The following is a 22,527-nucleotide window of genomic DNA, read 5'->3' on the forward strand; positions in this document are numbered from 1 at the left end:
GTAGCTCAGCTCCCCCTGCAGCTAGTGGCCAGCAAGCCTTGGCTGCGAGAAGACGTGTGTTTTGTTCGTACCGCGACGATCCCTCCATCGCGGCTACGCGAGAGACTCCTTTTTTCTCTTTCTCTCCTTCTCCCGCTTGTATGTACGCGCGCGCGTGTCCTCGTGTTTGTGTGTGCGTGCTTGAACCTCCGTGCGAAGTGGCAGTGTTTCTGGCTCGGCCGTAAGACTCGGACACTTGGAAGTACCTTCGATCGGCGGTGGAATCGCCGAGGAGAATTCTGGCCCGCGAAGCCGGAGTCTACCCGTGGCCATCGAGGACTCGACCGAGGCTTTCAACTCCTCTCTTTCTCTCGTTCCTTTCTCTGTTTCGCGCTACCGTATTTCTTATGGACAAGCACCGCCCCCTTTCCACCGCCGTTCCACCGAGCGCAACGTTATGAGGCCAGCTGAGCGTAACTGACGGCGAAGAGGGAGAAACGGCTAGCGTGCGTGTGTCAAACATAACCTAAGCATCGTGTCGCCCGTTCTGGGTGTAGCAGCTACGCGGAAAAAGACGTGGCAGGTTTTCTGAGCAGCACCCCGGGGGGCCGATCATTCCTCTCGATAAAGAGATATCGAGTGCCGAACGGATTCGAGGAACCGCGACCGTTCTTCGTCCCTTCCCGACCCCGTCCGAATCGGAGTCGCCTGACACGCAACGCCCCGTCCACGATCGGAGCAGCGCCGAGGGATCGTGCAGCGGGACAGCCGCAGCGTTTCATACCGAGAGGCTACTATCCGCCGCGTTATCGCGTCTGCCCATAGTCGCGATAAAGGACGCGACGACCACAATCACCGCTGTGTTTGAGCGGGGTGTCACGGATCCCCCCCCTACTCTCGCCGAGCCACCGACCCTTCCCGCCATATTCCGAAAGCGCGCGCCATTCGAAACGCTCGGCTCTTAATCGAGGCGACGCTCGGCTCGGGATCGGATCGTGCCATGGGATCGACCGCGACATCGAAACCGTTCCACTCGTAAAATCGAAGCCGCTTCGATCTAACGGCGTAGCGCGGTGGCGAGCCCGACGAGGCCTGTGAAACGCGGAGCTCGCTGATTCGCGCGGTCAGAGAACGGGGAAGAGAAGAATAACAGAAAGAAACGACGGACTTCGACGTGTTGTGTGCCAGTGTGACGTGCGCGTCCCGTGCCTCGCGGGGAACGATAGTAGTAGCTAGTGCGTCTCGAGGAAGGTGTAAGAGTGAGCGGGAAAGCTACGGAAGTAGAAGACGGATCGGGAAAGAGAGTGTCGCGTCCCGGATTCCCTGAAGCAGCACGGGGTGGTGGAGGTGACAGTGGCGGTGGCGGTGGCGGTGCACCAGGAGAGGATTGAGCAGGAGGGTGGCCCCTAAGGAACGAGGAGCGCTTTTGATGGCAGTAGTTGGGCCCAGCCGGCACTCGCGGGTGTCCATGAGCGTGTCCATGTCGCTGATGCAGGGGGGTGGGGCGGGGGCGACAGGCGGCGGCGGGACAACGGGGGCCCACCCAGGGCAAGCGGTCCTCGCTGCGGCGGCAGCGGCAGCGGCTGCGGCCCAGCCACCCCCGACGTACTATCACCCCGCCGCTCCTGTGCCCCCGCCACCGCCCCCGGCCCAGGATCCCGTTCAGCCGGACAGACCCATCGGATATGGTGCCTTCGGCGTCGTCTGGTGAGTCATAAAACACCTAAACCTTATCGTATCTGTTTTCTGCCCGGGTCTTTCCCCGTCACCGTCTATTTAGTATCATAAATAAACTGCCCTCTACGAGTCACATAATCTTTAGACTCCTAGAACTTTCTGTTCAACAAACATTGATCTTCGTAGGAATTCGTTGCGAATAAGCGACCCCGGGAAAATTCAAATCTTGACGTGCTACTTTTTAAAAGACTATTTTTATTGGATTATGTTTGCGTTAATGTGGACCCGCTATAAATATGACACCACGACCGGTCTTTAGCACAACTTATATTTTTTAATGTAGAACGAAGATAATAGCCAATTTGACAGTATAAAAATATAGTTTCTTTTATTCAGAAGTATATCGTGTACACATGTATATTTGAGGAAAAATCGCGAAGTTTAAAGGCGATTCAATTACGTTTTATATGGGAAATTCTAATCGAAATTTTAAAAACGGTCATCGGACCGGTCGTGGTAGGAACAGTGTTAAATAACGAATGACAAACACCGACTGGAAAATTTGAGGTTTATTTGCAAATAATACGTCGATTGGGATTAATCTTCATGGGAAGGTTGGGTTTAATCAGAAGTTATTCGAGCGACGGTCACCGCGGTTATATTTTCATAAGGTATTTACAGTGTTGGAAGCTCTCCCAAATTTCGGTATGAATTTTATACTGTTCTGCTACCTATTTTAGTCGAATACTCACTGCAAAGTTAAACATTCAAAGTTTGCACGCGCAGGAGAACCTTCCAACGCCTAATCGCGTCTTGGGCGAAACGTCTGAGCAGCTTCTGAGACTGTCGAGCTGCTTTAATCGCCGAATGAACTTTACATTCATCGTCCGTCTGGATTAATCGCACCAGTGTCCCTAAAACTTCGATCGTTCCATTCTATTGTCGCCGAAAACGACACAGCAATCGAACGGGAAGTACAGATCCCGACAAATCCCCTCGAATTTCAAGCGTTTCCACGCGCGGAACGCTGGCACGACTAATTAGCGCCGCTTTCCACGCTCGCTAGCCGTCGAACGAGAGCTCTCCGGATTCGTTAGAGAGTAAACGCACTTTCCATCTTAGCGTGCGCATAAATCGTTGGCTTTTTCCTCTGACCCGAGTAATTTGTGAGTTCGATAAGCGCCGGTATAAATCTCGGCTTTTTTCCCCCCCCCTTGCAACCCTGCGAACTCTTTTTTTTAATTTCTGCATCCGCGCCGCGCGCGCGGTAGTTTCTTGCGCCGTGCCGCGAGTAGGATGACGTATCGTCGCGAGAAGTTGCCCCCTTGATTTATCCGCCCTTAAGTAGCACGCGGCTGCGTCATTAGATTTTCTTCCCGGATTCGATCTGTCCCGCTCTCCCTCCGTCGCGTACGCCGCGGCTTCTCCGCGGCGATCCCGCAACGGTCGTCGATAATCCTTCCTTCCGCTGGCCGACAGAACGCCTTCGAGTTCGCGTCCCGCCGAATCTCGCGGCGTCCTAGAATTATAGCCGCCCGTTCGGCGTCATTAATCCTCGACCGGTTCTCGACGCTCGAGGAATCGCATTTACCTCTGTCGCAACGATAAAAGCTCGGGGACTTTAATTTCTCACGATCTCGATACCGCCCGGCGATATAAATAGCGATAAACTTCGGCGAAAGTTCGCGGTATTTACCCAGCTAATGCTCGGTCACTGGTTGACCCAGCGGCGCAATCGGCAGTCGCTTCCCTTTATTTTATTTTCGCCCGCGCGCGATTAGCCTACGTTCCGGCAAACACCGGGACGAATTTAGGCGAGGTTAATTCTTTAGCAAATACTCGGCGGAATCTGTGTTTACGCCGCGAACAGTTCGCTTCCCGTTGTCAAGGGTATCCATCGGCCGGCGAAAACGTTCCGAGAGCCACGGATAGTTGATTCTCGCCGGAATGGACGCTAAAATTACGCGACCCCCTATCGCCAGCGCTCGAGCTCCTTAAACCAATTCAATTGCCACATCTTTCTCGGCGCAGCTCGCTCGTTGCTCGCCTTGAGTCGCAAATGGCTCTGTTTCTAAATAAGCGGACTAGGAATCCGCGTGTATATTTCTCAGAAACAGTTTCCTAGGGCACCGCGGGCAGCGGGGGGGTTTTCAAAGCCAATATCCCCTTCTTCGGAAGCAAAGAAGCCGACGGTGTATCAGAGAGAATACCCGTCGCTGCTCAGAAAACGCGTGTCCACGCCGGTGTGTTTATTGTTTGCCTCCGTGGGTCATCGCGTTCTCCTTTTATCTCGATAATTGATAATAAAAAGAAAAAACATCCTCGGAAGTCCCCAGGCGTTAACGAGGAAGCCGCCCGACGTTCGATTTCTTTGTTCACTGTTCGAACGAGGAACGTCCAAAACGATCGGGTTCGCGTAAATAATCCACAGCAGCACCTGTAAATTTGCCAGCGGCTTTTGCAGACGGGGTGGCATCGGAACAGAGGAACCGTGGGGGAATAACGAGTTCGCCGGGACTCGCTATAAATCGCCGGGACGGCGTAAACAAAATAAAGTTAACTAGAACCGTAAGATAGCCGGGATCACGGTCCCGCGGGAAATATATCGCTGCGAGTCGGAAGCGTCACCATTTACATACAGGGATTTGAAGCGGCGCGGAGATTCCCCGAAAACGCTATGACTCTTGACCGCCCCGCCTCGCGATACCTGCGAAAGTCCCGTGGATCCCGAACGCGTTCGCTCCAGGGGCTTCTCCCGACCGCTTGCCGAGCATTTCCCGCGTCGCCTTTTGTCGAGCAGGAAATTGAACCTGGAGGATTAGGAATAATGAGGGCCGCCTGCGCCCCTTTGTGTTCCCTTCCGTGGGTCTACCTGGCGGACGGGGGGCGGCGGTGGTTTTTGCGCTGGCTTTCCGTAGAATATGGGCCAGCGGAAAAACGCCGCGGTAGTTTAAGGAGCGGGCAATAACTCTGCTGCGACCTGCGCTCGGTATAATTACTGTTAGCTTGCCTGCGCCAGGATCCGGGACGGATTTCGTTGCTCCGTTCGATTCATTGTTAGCCAGGGACAGTTGTTTATGGTTAAGGTGCCCTAATGGTTTACGCGTTTAATGCTGGCCCCTTCTGCCGATGCTGGACGGTGTGGTATAGTAGAGTCGTTTAAAGTCAGGAAGAATTGCTGATGATTGCCAAGGGACATACCATGCGAACTCGGACAGATTTCGGAGCAAGCTTTCGTAGATTGCTGAGATTTGAATATGTTGTAGTCTTTGGTGATATTTAAACGTAAGGATAGAACTATATTCTCCTTCTTCAGATTTTTAAAATCGCGCCCGATGTTAAAAGCCTGCATTTGTTTAACCCTTAACTGCTATACTGTTTTTGGCAAACGTGACTGGTATACCGGGGTCGTGGCAGACCCCAAGTAAAAAAGGACATAGAAATTTGTAAAGTCGACACTAGAGCAACCGCTGTGAATATTTTCTTCTTAGGTAATGTAGAAAATAATAGAAGCGGAGACAGTTAAACTATTATTTTAAAATTAATTAGAAATTCAGTTTACCAACTTAGACAACCGAAAATTGTACATCGAACTTTGGGTGCTTGGGGTCACGAGCGACCCCAGGACACCAGTTAAGGGTTAAAAGAAATGCACCGAAATGGTTAAAATTTCTGTTTTTTTAAACTGGAAATAATTCTTTCTTAAAACTCCAGTGTCTTCTCTATAAGCACCGTAAAGCTCATCTACGTTTACTACTTCCATAGCTACGATATATTAAAAAAAAGGTAGCACTTAACTTCAGACAGCTGTAAAATCGACATTTTTCAAATTTTCGAAAAATCCTTTAAGGTACGTTTAAATATCACTAAAGACTACAACATATTCCAAGCTTCGTTTCAGCAATCTACGAAAACTTACTCCGAAATCTGTCCGAGATCGCATGGAATGTCCCCAAAGGGACAGAGGTTTCTCTGTAGAAAAGCGCGGGAAACTTGTGCGCCCTCGTTGAAGCTACAGGATGAGAGAGACAGAGAGAGAGAGGGGTCGTATCGCGACGACCGCTGCATTCCGAGATAAGGAGGAATCGTGACCGGCTTACGTATACGAGCATTTATGTTTAAATGAAGGATGTTGGTCCCACGCTGGCACACGTTGCATAATATATTCGGCTTTAAATGACGCGCGTACGTCGTGGCGGATCGGCGCTCGAAATCTGTAATCCGATTCGATTACGAGCGTTTTAGAAACGTGACACGGATTCGCAGAGTCGTCGGACTCGACTGAAAATCGCCGGCGCGTCCCTCTTCGATCCGCTGTTTTTTCAGTTGCCGAGGCCCTTTCGCGGCGCAGTTGCGATTGTCGCGTTACCCGTGTCGCTCTCGTAGGAGAGAAAAAAAAAGAAGAGAAGCGCGCCGTTTGTTTCCCGCTCCTTTCAATCCCTACGATCGACGCCGCGATCCCGCAAGTGTAACCGGCGACAATAGCCCCGGGAGCGGAAGCGGGCGCCGACTAAACGGCATTTAAATGACAAAAAGGCGGTGTTTATTTGAAAAGAGGATATTAACGACACCGCGGCCGGGGGCACGGGACGCGAGGGGACGACCCGCAACGGGGGAAAAAAAAAATGTGAAAGCCGCATTTTCACCTATTGTTACGCGAGACCGCCTTTCGGCCTCGCGTGCGCGCCCGTAAAAGATAAGCGTCATTCGGATTTTAAACGCGTCCGTGTCCGTCGCAACGTTGGCTCTCGCGGTTGAAAACCGTGCCGGGGGTTTTCAGGGTCGCGCGTTGGAGGATTATTCCCGAGCGCGGCGGGACCGTGTCTTTCCAGCGCGAGGCGTATCAGAGCAGGGGAAATGTATTGTTCCAAACGTGGCCGTAGTTTCCTCTGGCTGCCTTTCGCGGCTGAAAATCGATCGTATTTTAGAAGCGAGATCAGTGCGCCCCTCTGCTGGCATTTTTCTGTTAGTTACGATCGCAGCTTATTCGTACGGGAAATAATCGCCGTTAGGTGTGGATTAGAGGAGGATTGAGTTTGAGCGACTCGACGATCGAGGGCGCGATGAGTGTTCGGGGATCGGCGTGGCTGTGCGAAGAGAAGCCCGTCTGCGAGATACGCCCCCGAACAAAGAAATCGCCGCTTCGCCGTCTGTTCTTATCCTGCATTCACAGGGCACACGTGCACGCGCGTGCAAGCGTGCATAAGCTCCTCTCCGTGGGCCCCCTTCGCGTTTCGCGTGGGGAAAACGCATCTGCGTCGCCGCTGACATAAAGGGAATAACTTATGCCGGCGGGACGAGGGCTGCACCCATCGCCGCCACCCCATGCTGGCCTCCCTCGTCGCTGAATCGCTAATAGAAACGAGATCTTCGCGGGGAGCCGCTCTCCACTCGTTCAATTCTCGCGACAGACACGCTCGCAAAGCGGTTCCTTCGAGGGACAGAGCTGGGGGTGGCGAGCTGGCTAGGGGGATGTTCGGCAACGATAGATCTCTCATTGCCTTCGTCGCTCTTCGATCAGAGTCCCAGGAAAGCAACGCGAAGAAATATCTGTCACGCTTGTTGAATTCGCTTTGTCAGTGCCTTATTCTTTCTCCGGATGGAATGCAACGTTTAAACAAAGGTCCGTCCCGACTCTGCGGCGTCAGCGTAGACTGATCTCCATAAATTAATTCTTAGATTTATGTTCTTAAGGGGGTAGGTTACAATCAACAGCCCAAAATCAGGCCCTTCTTCGAACGTACATTCTGAAGTAATAGATAAATATAGAGATAATTTTTGGGCTACTTTTTAAGCGTCATTTCGTTGACTTTAATGCGCAAGAAGAAAATTTTAAATATGTTTGTAGGAAAGAAAGTTGTAAATAGAAATGTGAGAACGTGTACGCGATGCACCGTTCGACGGTGAACACGATTCCGGACAGGTGAATTACCTAAAACACAAAGTAAAGGCATTTTTAGAATCTGTAAGACAGTCTCCATCTTCTAACCGCATTATTCTACGCTCTCGAAAGAAAACTGCACGGCGAAGTGTTGCGATAACGCAGACATTGCCGCGATAACGCGACAGCGCGCACAAATTGCCAATATATTAATTAAAAAACTGATCTGCTCATATATTTGAGGTGGGAGACGCGAGGGTGGTAATAAATTACACTTCTTAATAAACTCAGCAAAGAAATATGGTTTACTTTAACACCAAAAACTACTTTGGAGAAAATATCGAGCGGACGAACAAACAACCACTCTACACGAGTCCTTTTAACCAAATGCCACCACGTTCGCGTTTCTTCCAGAATCGCAGGAAACGCGTACCGCGCGCACAAATTTGGGAAAACCCCGGGGCCTGAGAACAAGGGAGGTTTCGTCGCCAGGCAAATCCAACAGTCACGAAACCTTCGATTAAACTTTACGACCTTACCTGGTCGCCTTCTACTCCGCTCGAAAATTCGATGCTACGCACGCTACGTATCCCCGCTGATCAACTATCCCACCTTTCCACTAATACCTGTGGTACCCAAATAGGAGCCAAACTCTCCTTAAAACCCGCGGACACTTGCGGCTGTAAAACACGCTCTTCTTCCGAGAAACTTTAATTCCGTGCTTCGAAGGGCAACCCCCCGATCTTCAAATTATCGTCGATTGTTTTTTTACATTCGTATTTTCCTAAGCATCGCGGCGTAGCCCCAGACGACCGTCGAGGCAGCGGACTTTTCGTTTTCCAAATTTATGCATCTTCTCCGCGCGCTCGAAAGGCTTTCGTTCGCGGTTGTTCCTCTCGAGCGGGCTTAATCGACGAAAAATATCTCGCTGTCCGTCGGAGTGTAACGTTTTAATTGCGCTCGAATCCAGCGGTTGAGGGAAAATTTCTTTTCCGTTCCGACGTGGAAGGAAGTTGTCGCGGAGTGCAGCGCCGCGATTTTTCCCCCCCCGAGCAGCGACGCGATAATTGCACATCGAACGCTGTCGCGTCGACCGGCGGCATCGATAGCTGTCCTCGGCAGGGTATCTAGCCTGCCGAAGCGGGCCGTTTCGCAGCCGATGACGCACGCATATTTCTTCGCACGTGCAGCCGATGCGTCGTGTCGTTTCCGCGTATCACGGCGAAACCGCGCGGCACGTGTACGCGCTGTGCGATTTATCGCGCGCTGTTTCCCGTGTCGAACGGTCCAAATAAATTGCGAATCGCCAGGAATCGCGTTGCGCTGTGACGGTGAACAGGTTGGTCGACTCCTCGCTCGCGCGCTACTCCTCTGCGCATATTCCTCCGAAGCTGTTCCTTATCGTTCCTTAGCTCGATCCTGCGTTAAAACTAGACCGCAAGAAAGAGAGATCGTTGCTCCAGCGATCTAGCGATCCTCCGGGATCAGTTTATCAGCTGGATGCTTCCAAGTACCTGCGTCTCGGAGGCTCGCAGCGGCCCCGGGTCGAGGACGACCCGGGCGATCGCGGCGCGTTCGATCGGAATCGGCGATAGAGTGCCGAGGATCGTCCATCGTGTAACTAACATTCTAACACGAGCTTAAACGGCTTAACGACGGTTGTTTCGATAAAAGGAAAGAGTGGAGCGGAGGTGCGCGCGGCCCGGGCTCGCGAGAGTGACGATAGCGATCGATGATACGATCGGACATCTTGATCCAGAGGATGGACACCGGCGGAGCGTATACTTCTCCGCGGGAAAATAAAATTAGCCGGCCCTTAGTGGTCGTGAACGAGGGGCGAGTGTTTCCGAAGCACCGGCTTGATGAATATGCGTCGCGTTTAAATGGGCGCGCGGAACGGAACGATTCTTTATCGGCGTTTTATCGTGGCAGAGGCGCTCCTTCCGTCTCGCGTTCCGCGGCCGCGACAAATCAGACGGCAAGCAGGCCACTCAATAACGGGTCGCGACGTATAAACATGCATAAGTCCCTGTCGTAAAGCCGCGGGCGGGAAGGCGCGAAAAGCGAGCGCGTTAATGACTAACCCGACGCGGACGACCGTGGTAAAAGGGACTTTTAAAGCGGCAGAGAAAGAACGGCAGTTTATCCTAACGATCCGCCTGGCGAGATAATAACGCGTGACTGACAGTGTCCGTTCGTCCCAGTCTTTCCTCTTTCTCCTTCTTTCTCCTCGCAGCTTTCGCCGTGCCCTGCTCCCGCGACAGCTTTCGCCCGTCACTCGTCACGCACCTTGTCTTCGTTTTTCCAAATCATTCCCGCTGCGGTTACATCATTCTCTAGCTACTTAATTTGCAGTCGACTTATAATTCACGATCGCTTCTCGTTCTACGGTCGAGAACTTCCGTTCCGAAGGAATCCCTAATTTCACCTCGATTCTTAATTCCAAGGTGAAGCTAGCTCTTCTATCCAGCTGCTTTCTCGTCTTCAGCCCTCTGCTGTAAGAGCCTTCCTCCGTTTTCCAGCGTCGCTTCTCCTCCGCTCCCTCGGCCGTCGCAGCAGCTCCGCCACGTTCCCTCGTTCCTCGACAGCCGTTCTTCCGTGTGCACGCGTCCGCTCGTGCTGCATACGCGCGCACGCGGCGTGTGCATGTGCACGCGGAGTGCAAGGTCCTAGCATTGACTCCGGACACGCCATTGGAGTAAATTGCACAAGCGCGGCTCTCGTTCACCGACACTGTGGCTTCTAGCTGACTTAACGCGCGTGTTCGCTCGGCCGCCACGTGGACGATTAATCGTGTCACGCTGGTCGCAACGAAACTTTCGATCGCGCAGCTAGATCGGAGGATCCCCGAGCTTCCTCCGCGTGGGTGCCTCATTAGCGTTCAGCGTTCCACGGTGGCGCCTCGGGAACGTCTTCCTTTCAATTCGCTCGTCCCTGGATTCTCGCGCGCGACGTCGAACAGCCACGCGCCGCGTTGCGATCGAGCAACTGAGGTGATCGACGGGGATGCTCTCCTCGGGATTTATTCGCATCCAGGGTGAAGAGCCCGCGCACCTTTGGATTCCGTTGAATGGTTGCGGCCCGCTCAGCGACGCCCTGGTTCCGTGCACGGCTGCGATACAGAGTATCATCTTCATCGCGGTGGTGGCTCCTTTCAATCGAGCGGCTTTAGAGTGCGTTCCAGTTGACTCAGCGGCGTCATCCTTCCACCCTCGACAACCGGCACGGGGAACAATGTCCTCCTTGCTCGCTGCGAGCGGCCGAGCAAACGTTCGCCGCGACCCGCTGCGTTAATTATCCCGCTCCGTATTTTCCATGGTCGATGTAACGCGGCTGTTCGAAGGCTGTTTACGCGGTCGAATGATAGGACGCGCGGTAGACAGTCGTAGCCGTGCACGGAGTGGTTTATAATTGGAAGCCGTTGTGGAGAAAATTCGAGTCGAAAGTCGAGTAGCTTTTCGCGTGGACAGGTGATAGCGGGAACGAGTCCTGCGGCGGTGGATTAAACCGTTTTCGTGGTCGTAATCCAGGTGGAAACGAGGCAAACGGCGATCCACAGGTTAATTAATAAACCAGACACACGAGAGCTGGCGCACTCGAGACGAGCCCACCCCTTTTCACGATCACGCGACGCGATAAACGCCGATCCTCGCGATCCGATCTCTCGACAGTTCAGCGACGATAGGCGAGGCGTGCAGCCACCGATAAATTCAGGGATGAATCGCACTGCATTCTCGCATTTCCAAGCGTGACCCGTGTAAACGCTCTTCCGCTGAATCGGGGCTTCCTCCGGCAACCTCTCCGTCCATTTTTCCAAGACCGCGTATAATAGTATCGGCCAGAGAGCGAGACGAAATAACAGCACTGGAAACAGGCGTAGGTACTCACCTGCGCGCGAACAGATCTCGTCCACCTCGGACGACATACGCGACAATTTCGTCGACCGGCTGCCTCTCGTGCATAAATAAACCAGCTGCTCTGGAACGAAGGCACCAGCCCACGTTGCTAGCCGCTAGTTTTTCTTCGACAGCCTTGGGAAGCTTCGCTCGAAAGGAATCTTTATTCTGTGGAGAAAATTCACTAGATCCCCAATTAGCAATCTCGTTAAATATTTCGATCTATCAGCTGTGAGCCCAGAAAGTGGATAAAATCGATCTCGCATCTACGCTCCAAGGACCTCCGTTTCATTGCCAAGCTGTGGCCAGAGAATTTGACAGGAATCAGCTGTAGGCGTTCGCTTCGACGGATCGATAGAGCGTGGAAGAGAAACCGTGAACCTTGAACGAGGAGGCAGCCTGTCGGCGTAGCCTTGGTCTCGCGGTACCGGTCGTCGAAACGCGCCCGTCTGGCTGATTTTCGGCCAGACTCGGGAGCAGGCAAAAGCCGCAGGCCAGCAGCCAGCTGCCAGGCAGGTGATGGTGCAGCTGCCTGCGAGAGAGCACGTCCTCTCTCAGTAGCCATCTCTCATCGACGATCCCCTCTCGTTCCTGGACCAGTCGCTGGGGATCGATGCTCGGTTCCTCCTCTCGAAAAGGCAGCAACGAAAATCGAGCTGGCCGCGCGCGGCCCGGAGCCGAATAATTCTCGGCCCGTTCCCACCAACTTCGTTCTCCGCAACTATCCAGAAACACTTTGCGGTTCCAGCGGCTTTTCTGCCGGGAGAGAGCAAGCTTTTCGAGCTCTCTCGAGAGAGAGGCTAAGAGGACGCAGTCCGGCTTAGGCCAGCATCGAGAGGATATCCCCGGATGGAGCATGTAGCTATCGTTTCAGCCTATTATCGATTCTTTTCACAGTCGACCCGGGGCTCTATTTAAAAATTAGAAACTAGGTGGCACGGCTACGGACGTGCTTCCAGCAGACTTTGGTGGATTCTGCGAGGCTGGTAAAGGTTACGTAACGGGTGAGGTGGAATACGCGAGGGTAGTAATACCTTACGCGTCTTAATGAAACTCAACAAAGAATATGGTTTATTTAAGGATGTTCACCAAAAACTTCTTTAGAGGAAAATTGTTGAGCGGACGAAAAGCACAACCGCTCAAGACGCTTGCTTGAAACCGAATGCCCTCAACGGTCGCGTTCCTTTCCAATTCAAAACGCGTACCGCGAGCAAAAATAAGGAAAAACCCCGAGTCCTGAGACAGGGGAGGTTTCGTCGCCTGGCAAAGTCCAAAGGCCACGAAACCTTCGGTTGAACTTTATTACCCTGCACAGGAATATCCATTAGCTCGCATTATGTCGTCGTTAATGTCCGCGAGGAGTGTCTGTATTTTGGTCCCCGTTGCATCTGATCGATACGTGAGAATCCTGCGACCAGCTTCGGTAATTAATTCGCGGAATCTGGGTGTTATTGTCGGTGCGTGGGACGTCGCGAGTGGGAGCCTCTGTCTGGGTCGAATATCGGCGATCGATGCCACTGTTTCAATGGAATTCTAGAGCTGGCAAAGGTGTTTCGGGAAGCGTGGAGGCTTAATTCGTTCCTACACGTATTCGCCCGGAAAAGGTGGCCGCGGGGATGGCTTTTAATTTACGAGAAAGTCGCCAGATGGGCAGGTGATATAGCAGCTGCCTCTAGCAGAGTGCTGGCCAGCTTATCTCGATGCGATATAACCTGCTGAACAATGTGTTGCCCCTTTCGGTCGCCAGGAAGCTGCCTTTTCCTCCGTCGTCCTACGGATTCCGTTCGATTCGATTCGGTGTTTCTTGAAACCTCGTTGAAGGCTCCAGCTACGGCGTACCGCGAGCTGATAGGTGCGCGGAAAAGCAACGGGCCACCTTTTGCATACAGAATCTGGAAACTTGTCATGCTCCAGATACGCGCGCGCGCGCGCCTTCATCCTACTAAACTGGATGAAAGCAATATTGTGGGTCGAAACTGGAAACTGGCTCGCGCCAGCAGTTGGATTCGATACACGACTCTCGATGGAATTGCCCGTGGTCCCTCTCCGCCGCGATTCCGCGCGAAGCAAATTGTCCATCGGTCAGATTTCCGCTACGAAATCGATTGTTTTCGGGATCTCGGCAGCCGTGAAACTTTCAACAGTTCCCGGAGTCTTGAATGGTTACCCTGCGGCAGGAATAATTTCGCATGTTTACACTGACGAAGGAGGATAGTTATTCAGCAATGGAGCGCTGGAAATTCTAGTTATGAAATATGTAGACCATATTAACCGTCACGGTATCAAGCTGCGCTTTCAAGCTTGTTATTAAACGCAACAAAGAGGGCACTAAAGAGGAAATTCGAGTAAAAATTTCCTCGAGCTCCTTCGCGTCGAGGATTTTCTTTCTCGAGGCAGAGAGAAGAGAACCTCGGTGGCTTCTTGGCTCCAATTATTATTGTACGAAGCAGAAACCCCGCTGTTCCAGTGGGCGAGGCATCTTGGATTCCACGGTACACATAGAATCCCAAATATCACGGGGAAGAGTTGAAAGTGAGAATGTGGAACGTTAGCCACAGACCTCCTTTCCTCGTATCCCACAAGGATCTCTAAAAAGAACTCTTCCTTTATCCAACTCGTCCCTAACTGTCTTCGCATTGGAAATCCACTTTCTCAGGCGTGGAGCAGCGAAGAAAGGAATACGCGGCGTAAGTGGCACAAGGATCAAAGTCTAATGACGCCGAGATAAAATTAGAGAGTAACTAATGTGTCGTAGCCCAAGAATGGCATTCCTTCGATTGCCTTGTGCAACCAATGTTATTAATCTTCCACGCGAAACAGAAGCACACCGCCGCAGAATTATCCCAAGCCTCAGCCATCGGGTCTTCGATTCAAACGCGCCGAACTCTACGGTAAAAAGTTGGATCGAAATGAGAGATCGATACGGGGAGGAAGAATTAATCGCAGGCCGTGGATTTCCCCTTGTTGCTGGCGCGAGACGAATCGAAGCAGGAGAGTTTGTCGCGGCTCCGTAGCTGCCTGGAAATGATATTTTATCGTCACCCCGGGCTCGGAGTTAAACCACCTACATGACAGGAAGCCGGCGGAGCATGTGTTTGCGGGTATTTCCGGTGCGACGTGGTCTCCCCCTGCGTGCTGCACGGCCCGCCGCACCCCTCGTGACTTTTGACTCGGCGCTGCAGCGTGCTGGCAGCTGCGGCAAAGAAAAATTGTTGCCAGCCCACCGTCGCCTCGTCGTTTTCCCTCTTCCTCTATCGGGCCGCGTCTGCTAAATAATAATTGGCCCGGGGCACCGAGAACGAGACGCGTCCCGACGCCGTCTGATTACCCTTTGATAGCGTGGGATTCAATCTGGCTAAAAACGAGACAGAATGCACCGGGGACGAATGATTAAGAGCAGTCTTCTTTTACGCTCGAAGGTGTATGGGTGTGGTTTCATTATGGAACTAAGTGGTTCTTTGCGGAGTTTAATACTGTTTTATTGTTGGTTTCTTGGTGTTCGATGGTGGCCAGATTTGAAGGTACTTTGACGAAGAAAGCTGGAGGTCTGTGAACCTTTTTAAAGCAAGTTCGCCGCCACTGGGAATACATGTACTGTTTTCAGAGTCAGCTTCTCTGAAATGGGAATGTCGCGTTTTGGCGGGAACTTGGTTTCTCGAACGTATGCACCTCGTTAAGAACAGCTGCGTTCCGCTAATGTGATTTTCGAGGAAATTTCCCGGTCTCCCTTTTCCACCGTGGAAACGAAAAAGTGGCTGCGGCCCTCGGTACTTTCGTCCTGGGAAAAATGCAGATCCTGTAACGAGTTTGTACAGCCTTTCCGGAGCTTCCGAGTGGTATATTGGATCATAAATCGAATCAGGCCTTCCGATGAGGGAAAAGAAAGAGTAACGGAGGATTAGGAGGATGGGAAGGTTTTGTTTTTTCGTCGCTAACAGATTCATTTCGTTGATCTGGATCGCTGATGGGACAAACAGGGTCGAGCCACGGTGTTTTAATCTCTCATGATCGGAAAAATGCAATTTCACGGTCGTCTCTTTCCTCTTCTCATCGAACACGGTTAAATCGTTGGTTTAATAGAGGCGCTCATATGGCCGCGCGACAGTTTTTCAGTTTTCCAGCGAGCTGTGTACACCGGGTCGTCGGGGGTGGCGCGAGGGTGTCGGGGGGGAATTTGTCGAAATTGTATTTCCGTGTAAAACGAGGTGGCTTGATTCCCGCGGCCCGTGCACCGCTGCCGGTATGGAAAAGTGCAAAGGGCAATATTTATCTTTTACATCGATAACCGCGCCACTCGATATCTAATTCCAATAATCCTTCAAGTGTGCGCCGCTCATATTATTGCACCATTTTTTTTGTTAATCCTCAATCTTTTCCACCCAGGTGCCAGCTATTTTCCCAGCGAACCGGAATTCGCTTCCGTCCATGTGGAATATTAAATACCCCACGCGCAACGGTGCGGGTTCATTTTACTTTGCCATCTGTGCCCGTAGCTTTGCAGAAGTCTGTCGCGCAGCCTGCCGATTCGCGAGGCTTCAGCGAGATCGCTAGAAATTTGCGGAAATCGGGGCTCGAGCTGCAAACATCAATTTCACTCGAAATCGATGGAAGTTTACCGTCGGTTCCTCGAACTCGAGTGGAGCCAGACGTGGTTCGTGGAAAATTCCAGTTAAATCCGAGTTGTCGTAAAGCGCAGCGTGTTGCAGTTGCATATTTCGCGGCGAAAGACGTTGCGCGGCTAGCCGGGCGAAGGTTGAGCGCGTTGTGTAGGCGATTATCGAGGCTGGCCTCCGAAACAGCAGGCCCAGACGGAAATACTTGGTAGCTGGAGGATATCCCCGGGATTCAGGCGGGACAAAGAGGGACGATGAATTTGGAGGTTTGGCCGAAGGGGGCTGAAATCGGCTTTAGAGACGGTGTGTAGTGTTTGCACGGGTTACCGACTGCATCCCTCTGCACACAATTCCGCCACCCTCGCGCCGGCTCGGAGCACACGGAAAGGTGAGGGTCGCGAGAGAGTGCTTCGACGTGTCTCTCGTCCGAACACATTTCCACCATGATCGATACCATCCCTATGAATCGGAGCTTGCAACACTTTCACGCCGAAGCTAAATAGAAATGTTGCACTTGGGCAGGACAGTGTTGTTTATTTCGCGCGCGGTACAGAGGAGGAGAGTTTTCAGATGGAATTTATAATTTGTGGATTGATTCAATTTTCCAACGTTCAAATATTTTATGTGTAGCGTGTAGAAGCTGTTAGGATAATGGCGACTTCATTGTTTGATTAGAGGAGAGAGATCACGGTCTTTATCTTGAATCATCTGACCGTATCTGGTATCTTAAGGGCGTACTCTAGTTTAACTGCCCGTTTTTCAACGCCATCTTCTGGAATTTATTTAACAAAAAGTATAAGTTTATAGTATCTGGCGGTTTGTCTGCATGTTAAGGTATGTTTGAAGTAATAATCAGAATTTTTTTGAACTTTTTTATCGCACATATAGTCGGTGGCGCAAGATTCTGGGGAAAAAAGTCTTTTCCGACGGGCGTTCGTGTGGGAACTGTTTTAGTCATCCAAAATAGGAAAACTAAGGTTCATTTTCTTTATTATGGTTGTCGCTGTGGTTAGAACCTCGGGCGAGTTTCTATCCTGTATAAAATTAATTCCACAGAACGAAAACACCTAAATTTATCAGCAAAAATCGAACATTTTTTACAAAATGCTGTCATTCTGCAAATTTGTATTGTTAGGGGGCCTCTGTGATTCCAACCATAGCCACAAACATTATAAAGAAAATAAATCTTAGTTTTTCCATTTTGGATCACCGGAACAGTTGCCACACCAACGTCCATCGAAAAGATTTTTTTTTTTAAAAAGTTTGCGTTACCGCCTATATCTCTGTATATGTGCGATAGAAAAGTATCAAAAAATTCAGGGTATTACTTCAAACATACCTTAATATGCAGGCGAAACGCCAGATAGTATAAACTTATAGTTTTTGTTAAATAAATTCCCGAAGATGGCGTTGAAAAGCGGGTACTTACACTAGAGTACCCCCTTAATTGGACCATTACTTCTGATATTCCAAAGAAACTCGTATCGCGATGTCCTTAGCGCGATTTCTCGATCGAGCCTCTATTTTAAGCCGCCACCGTTCCGTGGTCGCGAAAATTTGCATCTTTTCTGTGGCCACTTCTTAAATCACCCGTTATCCCAGGATCTACCTGGTCGCCGGAGCCCTGACCGGTCCGGGTTCCGAGAAAATCGAGCCTTGTCTAGTGAAAATACAATCGATTCACTTTTACCTCGCCGCCGTTGTTCCATTATCGTTCTTTCCGCGATATCGAACCTGTCTTTCCCAACCGGGTCCGAGGAAGTGGAAATCCCATCGAGCCGAGGAAAGTGAAGGATGCCTTGCAGCGTCGAGGTTGTCGCTTTGCGGGGATCGGGCTTAGGAGCTGCGCCTCCGCCTAACAGGAAACTGAACGGTTCGAGTTGTGTCAGCTATTCACTCGAATTCATTCGCTCCTCTCCAAAGCTTTCAGAAATTACAAACTCGGGGAACTTAGGCAGGAACTTAGTCGCAGATGTTAAAAGATTCGGGTAATCAATAGGAGAAGCCCAGCTTTGGCATTCGGACAGATCTGAGAGAAATCTCTGTGGCAACGGGTGAAAGTTCACCGTCCTTGCGTCACCTCTTTGACTCGTAATTGGACATCCCGCCAGCCCCGTGTGCATCGGTGCTCGGAGGCTGGACACGACGGCCGGGGAAAGAAGGCGAAGCGATTCGCGTTGGGTAGCCTTCTAACTCCTAGTGCCGCGTGCTGGACGTTCAATTGACTGTTACCCGGCGACCTACCTGCCGGGACAACCTTGACGCATTTCAATGGGCAAGCTGCGGCAACCAGTTTCTGCGATAATGCTCCGGCAGACTCCATAATCTCGCCGTAAAAGGAACAAAGCAATGGTGTCAAGTCTGTCGGCGACACGTCGCGTTTCGCTCGCTCGTCTGGCAGGTGCGCGCATCGCTCGTGCACAGCGAATCGCCAGATGGCTAGTCCTTTTCCCTCGTCCGCAGGTGCAACTGCGAGCATCCTGCGCGCAGATGCGCCGTCGATGCAATTTTCTCCCCCTACCCTCGGACTGACACCGAGGCTCCTTCCGAGGGAGATGCAAAAAGAAGGAGAGCCTCCTCGGGTCAGCCCTTTTGTCCTTTTTCTTAATCGACGGCAGAATTATGGGCGAATAAATCTGCAAATCTGCAAGGTGTAAAGGAGACGCGCGTGGTGGGGCAGAGAGAGCGTGGCTGAGTGGATGCTTCTTTCTTGATTGCTCCGATAATCCCGGAGGTACATCTACTCTCGGTATTTTCCACTCGAGTATAAATACAGGGTACAGGAGGGTCGATACTCTTCTGAATTGAGTCGGGGATGATTAGATCTCGAAGGCGCCTTCGAGTGCTACCGATTCGGGGTGTTTCCGATTTCGAAATCTCGATGGAAAGATTCTCGAAGCTCCGCGATCATCGCCGACACCTCCGCGTCGGCCTAATCTTTCTGCAAGTTAGAAACTAAGGAAATCCAGGGAACCGCCGCGCCATCCCGGCTGAATATTTATTCCGTGGGATTGGAGGGCAACTTTCGTGCAGGAGTTGGTAGTTACCGGTGCACGCGAGTGTTCAGCAATCTCCGGAGTCCGGTGCAGCCGGTTCGCGAAAGTAATTAAAATCGCATAGGACACTGGGGCTTACTTCTCGCGGCGGACAACGTAAATGGGCAGAGTCCGCCGCGATAACTCGCTGCCCCGAGAGGGAAGCCTCGATTCGAGTTCGTCCTCGTGGGCGTGCGTCAGAAACTTCATCTTCTTCTATCGCCGGGACGATAAGAAGGCGAGGTAACTTACAGACGACTCTTCCAAAGCTCCTACACGGAACAATCGCGATTCTCATCGTCAGAAGGACAATTCTCTTTTTCCACCTTGACTTATTCGCCGTTGAGTCACGATAAAACTACTATCCGGAATCATCAGATGTTCCTGAGTATACATATCCGACAAAATCGATGGCAAAACACGCGAAACGACGAAGCTCTCGCGTGGCCCGCGCGCGTGGAACGAAATAGCTTCTGCCACGAAAGGCCAGGCCAGAGGATAAAGGGAGCGCGGAAAATTCGGGACGGCGGAAAGTTCGTTTGTTCCTAAGCATCGAGGGACGACTTACGTTTCGACGGGCTTTCGTTAGATTCAGGCTGGGGCCTGGTCTTTCCGCCGGGGCGTAATAAAGCCCCGAACTGCTTGCAGCCTCGCACTTGCGCGATCGTGGAGGTTATTTGCGGACAGTGGGAGCACAACAGAGTGCGGAGGAGCGAGCAGGCTATAGAGGAGCCACTATATCCACGATATCTGCTGGCTCTGGGCGCCGTTCTACACGGGGTGCGACGAAAATCGCGCCACGACCGGGCTGCGGACTGGTTCCCCGCGGAACAAATAAGTCGAAATTACAGAGCTTGCGAATCGACCGGTTGCAGACTGGTTTCCATCTCCAGGAACTAAGCAGAGATCCAGCGGAGCTGCTGATTCACTGGCTTCCAAGCTCGTCCTTTTATCAGAAGTGCAATGCTCCGCGAGGGACAGTGTACTCGGCGATTAATGCCGTAAAAAGACGAGGGCTCGAACATTCGAACGAAGGGTTTATTCCTTCGGACTACAGCTGATCCGTTACTCCGCGGAGATTGCGCTCGGACGTGCCTCCGCCGAGCCGATGAATACCATTGCTGTGGAACGCAAAGAAAGGGAATTAAAATGGGCATCTCTGGATTTGTTTCGCCCAGGGTATCGTGCCCCTTTCAGCCGCGATTTTTATAATATTCCTGGAAACTTGATTCTATATTTTCGATTTATTTTCCCACGCTTCTGTAGGAGGATCACCCTGTGTATACGCGGAGAGAAAAGCGACCCGCGTTGGGAGCAATACCGTGACGGCCACTGGCCTTCTTCGCCGTTCTTTATTCTTCCTCGACGAGTCGCGTCTTCCCGATCTCTTTTACCCTCCCCCTTAACCGCCCTCGTCCTCTCTCCCTCTCTCCCTTACCCGTTCTCGTCCGCCTCTCCGTTTCCTCCGTTCTCTCGTTGCTCTCGTTCGAGCAGCTCTTTTTCCTCGTGCCTGTGCGCGTCTCCCTACTGTGTTATAAACATCCGAGGGTTCTATGGGTCAGTTACTCCTCCGTGGCTGTTCATCGCGAGCTATCACCGGGATCTCACGTCCGCGAGCTTGTATTTTATTTCCTCGAAGGGCCCCGAGGGGGGGTGGGCGAGCGCCGTTCCTGGAGGGAGCTTTATTAAAGGAATCGAGCGCCACTTTGTCCGCGATCCTCCGTGGAATGTAAATCCGCATTCAATGCGGCTTAAATTATTTCTGATTACAGTATTTCAATGGAATTGGGACGCCGGGGGGGGGGTAGCGAATAAGCGATTAAGCTGATATCGAGTCGGATAGGTAATTAGTATATTTGCAGGAATTCTTTGAGTTCTCGATGGCATTGGGTATTTAGCAGCGCGAGCGTAGCGAAGTGTATCTCTGGATCTAATCACTTTATTCGCTCTAATCGCTTCGAGGTTCCCTGCGTGATTATCCTCCTTTTTCTATTCACCGGCCATAATTCGGCAAGCTCCATTCACAGAGGTGAAACCGTCGGTTAATCTGACTCGCTGGATATCGCCGTGATGCAATATTTCGACCCGTTTGCAAAGGGAAACCCCAAATTTCGCGCGGCATTGAACGCGCGTTAATACCCTCCGCTGGCTGGCTTCAGCTGCTCTACGAAGCCGAACTTTTTCGCGAGTTCACACGGACCTGAGTTCTCGGTTAAAAAATGCTTCAACCTCGACACAATTCAATTGTACGCGATTCAGCGCGAATTATAATCCCTTTCGCAATATTCACTCGCGCCCAAACTACCGCGGCTACGCTTTTACGTGTTCGTCTCTGTAAAATACAAAACTGCCACTCTCTTCTGCCTATCCGGCTCTGCCTGTGAATATAACAGCCTTGCGAAACCACCGAAGTATACGCGAAACGTATCTTCCCTAGGAGAATAACTGTTGGATTCAGTAGAATCAGCCTGTATTCAGACAGACCATGCCTTTCTCTAGAAGCGCTCGATTTTCATTGTAACCCGCTGCTCCTCGATGATATTCCCTGTCTTGTGACGAGCTTCCGACTGTCATTCGGCGATCGTCGACCACGATGTAGAAGCGAGTACAGTGATAAGGGTCTGGATGAGAGGATCAAGGGAGAAGGAGGAAGATTCGGAGAAGAGACTCCGGGGGATGCGCGAGAGTAGCTGTCGTGGAAGTTGTGACGAGAGAAGCGCGTGCACCGGGTACTTTTCAGAAGTCAATGGCCCTGATTACCAAGTACCTGGGCAGGTACTTAGCTCGGTTACAGTCGCTGTTACACTCGCAACCGCGAGTTCTCGTGGCTGTTTCGTTTGGTTACCAGGGGAATCCGTCGCTTTTCGGCTCTCGCTGCTGTCCCTCCGTTTCGCTTGTGGCAGAAATAGAGGCTTTCATTTACGCTAGAAGCGCGTCTCTTTCTCTACGTTTCATCAGGCGGGACGAAAGTTGCCGTGCGTGACGAGATTGGGACATCGCGTCGGCGGCTAAAGAGCAATGCGATTCGTCAACGGACGAGCAAAATGTCCAACCACGCATCGCACCTTGAATCCGCGAATCCCGATCGAACGCGAATTCTAATCGGTTCGCGGGACAAGGAGAGACCCGATGTACGCGAACGGCAGCTAATCGGTTTACACGAAAAGGTATCCGCGGGCTGCTATCAACCGCCATAATTCAGTTTATGTTAATGCGTAGTTAATTGCGCGCTATTTGCGCTGGCGTGCATGCCAGCTTTCGATATCCACCAGCGAAGATGATACCGCGTTCAGGGAGCTCGCGAAATTACCGATGCCCAGATACGTCCTGATTTGCATTAAAATTTCGGCGTCTTTGTTGGACGCGCGGGTACGCTCCGCCCGCAATACCCAGTTCGCCCCTACCCCCAATTCGAATCGATTACTCGTTAGTCGAATATTCATAGA

General features: G+C 51.6%; 1 protein-coding gene across 7 annotated transcripts in view; it reads left to right on the forward strand.

The window, feature by feature from the left end:
* The first annotated feature begins 3 nt into the window (after positions 1–3).
* Positions 4–22,527, forward strand: part of Nmo (serine/threonine-protein kinase nemo) — a 137,040-nt gene continuing 114,516 nt past the window's right edge. For 6 of the 7 annotated variants that reach the window (XR_013086204.1, XR_013086205.1, XR_013086206.1 and 3 more), the window contains exon 1: positions 4–1,686. Coding sequence is in view for 4 of the 7 variants with exons in the window: in XM_076817990.1 (XP_076674105.1) it covers positions 1,409–1,686 (278 nt within the window). In the remaining 3 variants the exon portion in view is untranslated. Of the gene's footprint in view, positions 1,687–21,675; positions 21,811–22,527 lie in introns of those variants that run through there. The other variant, XM_076817992.1, reaches the window with a different exon arrangement.

The sequence above is a fragment of the Andrena cerasifolii genome, chromosome 8, assembly GCF_050908995.1.
Source record: "Andrena cerasifolii isolate SP2316 chromosome 8, iyAndCera1_principal, whole genome shotgun sequence".
In the NCBI taxonomy this organism is placed as follows: Eukaryota; Metazoa; Arthropoda; class Insecta; order Hymenoptera; family Andrenidae; genus Andrena; species Andrena cerasifolii.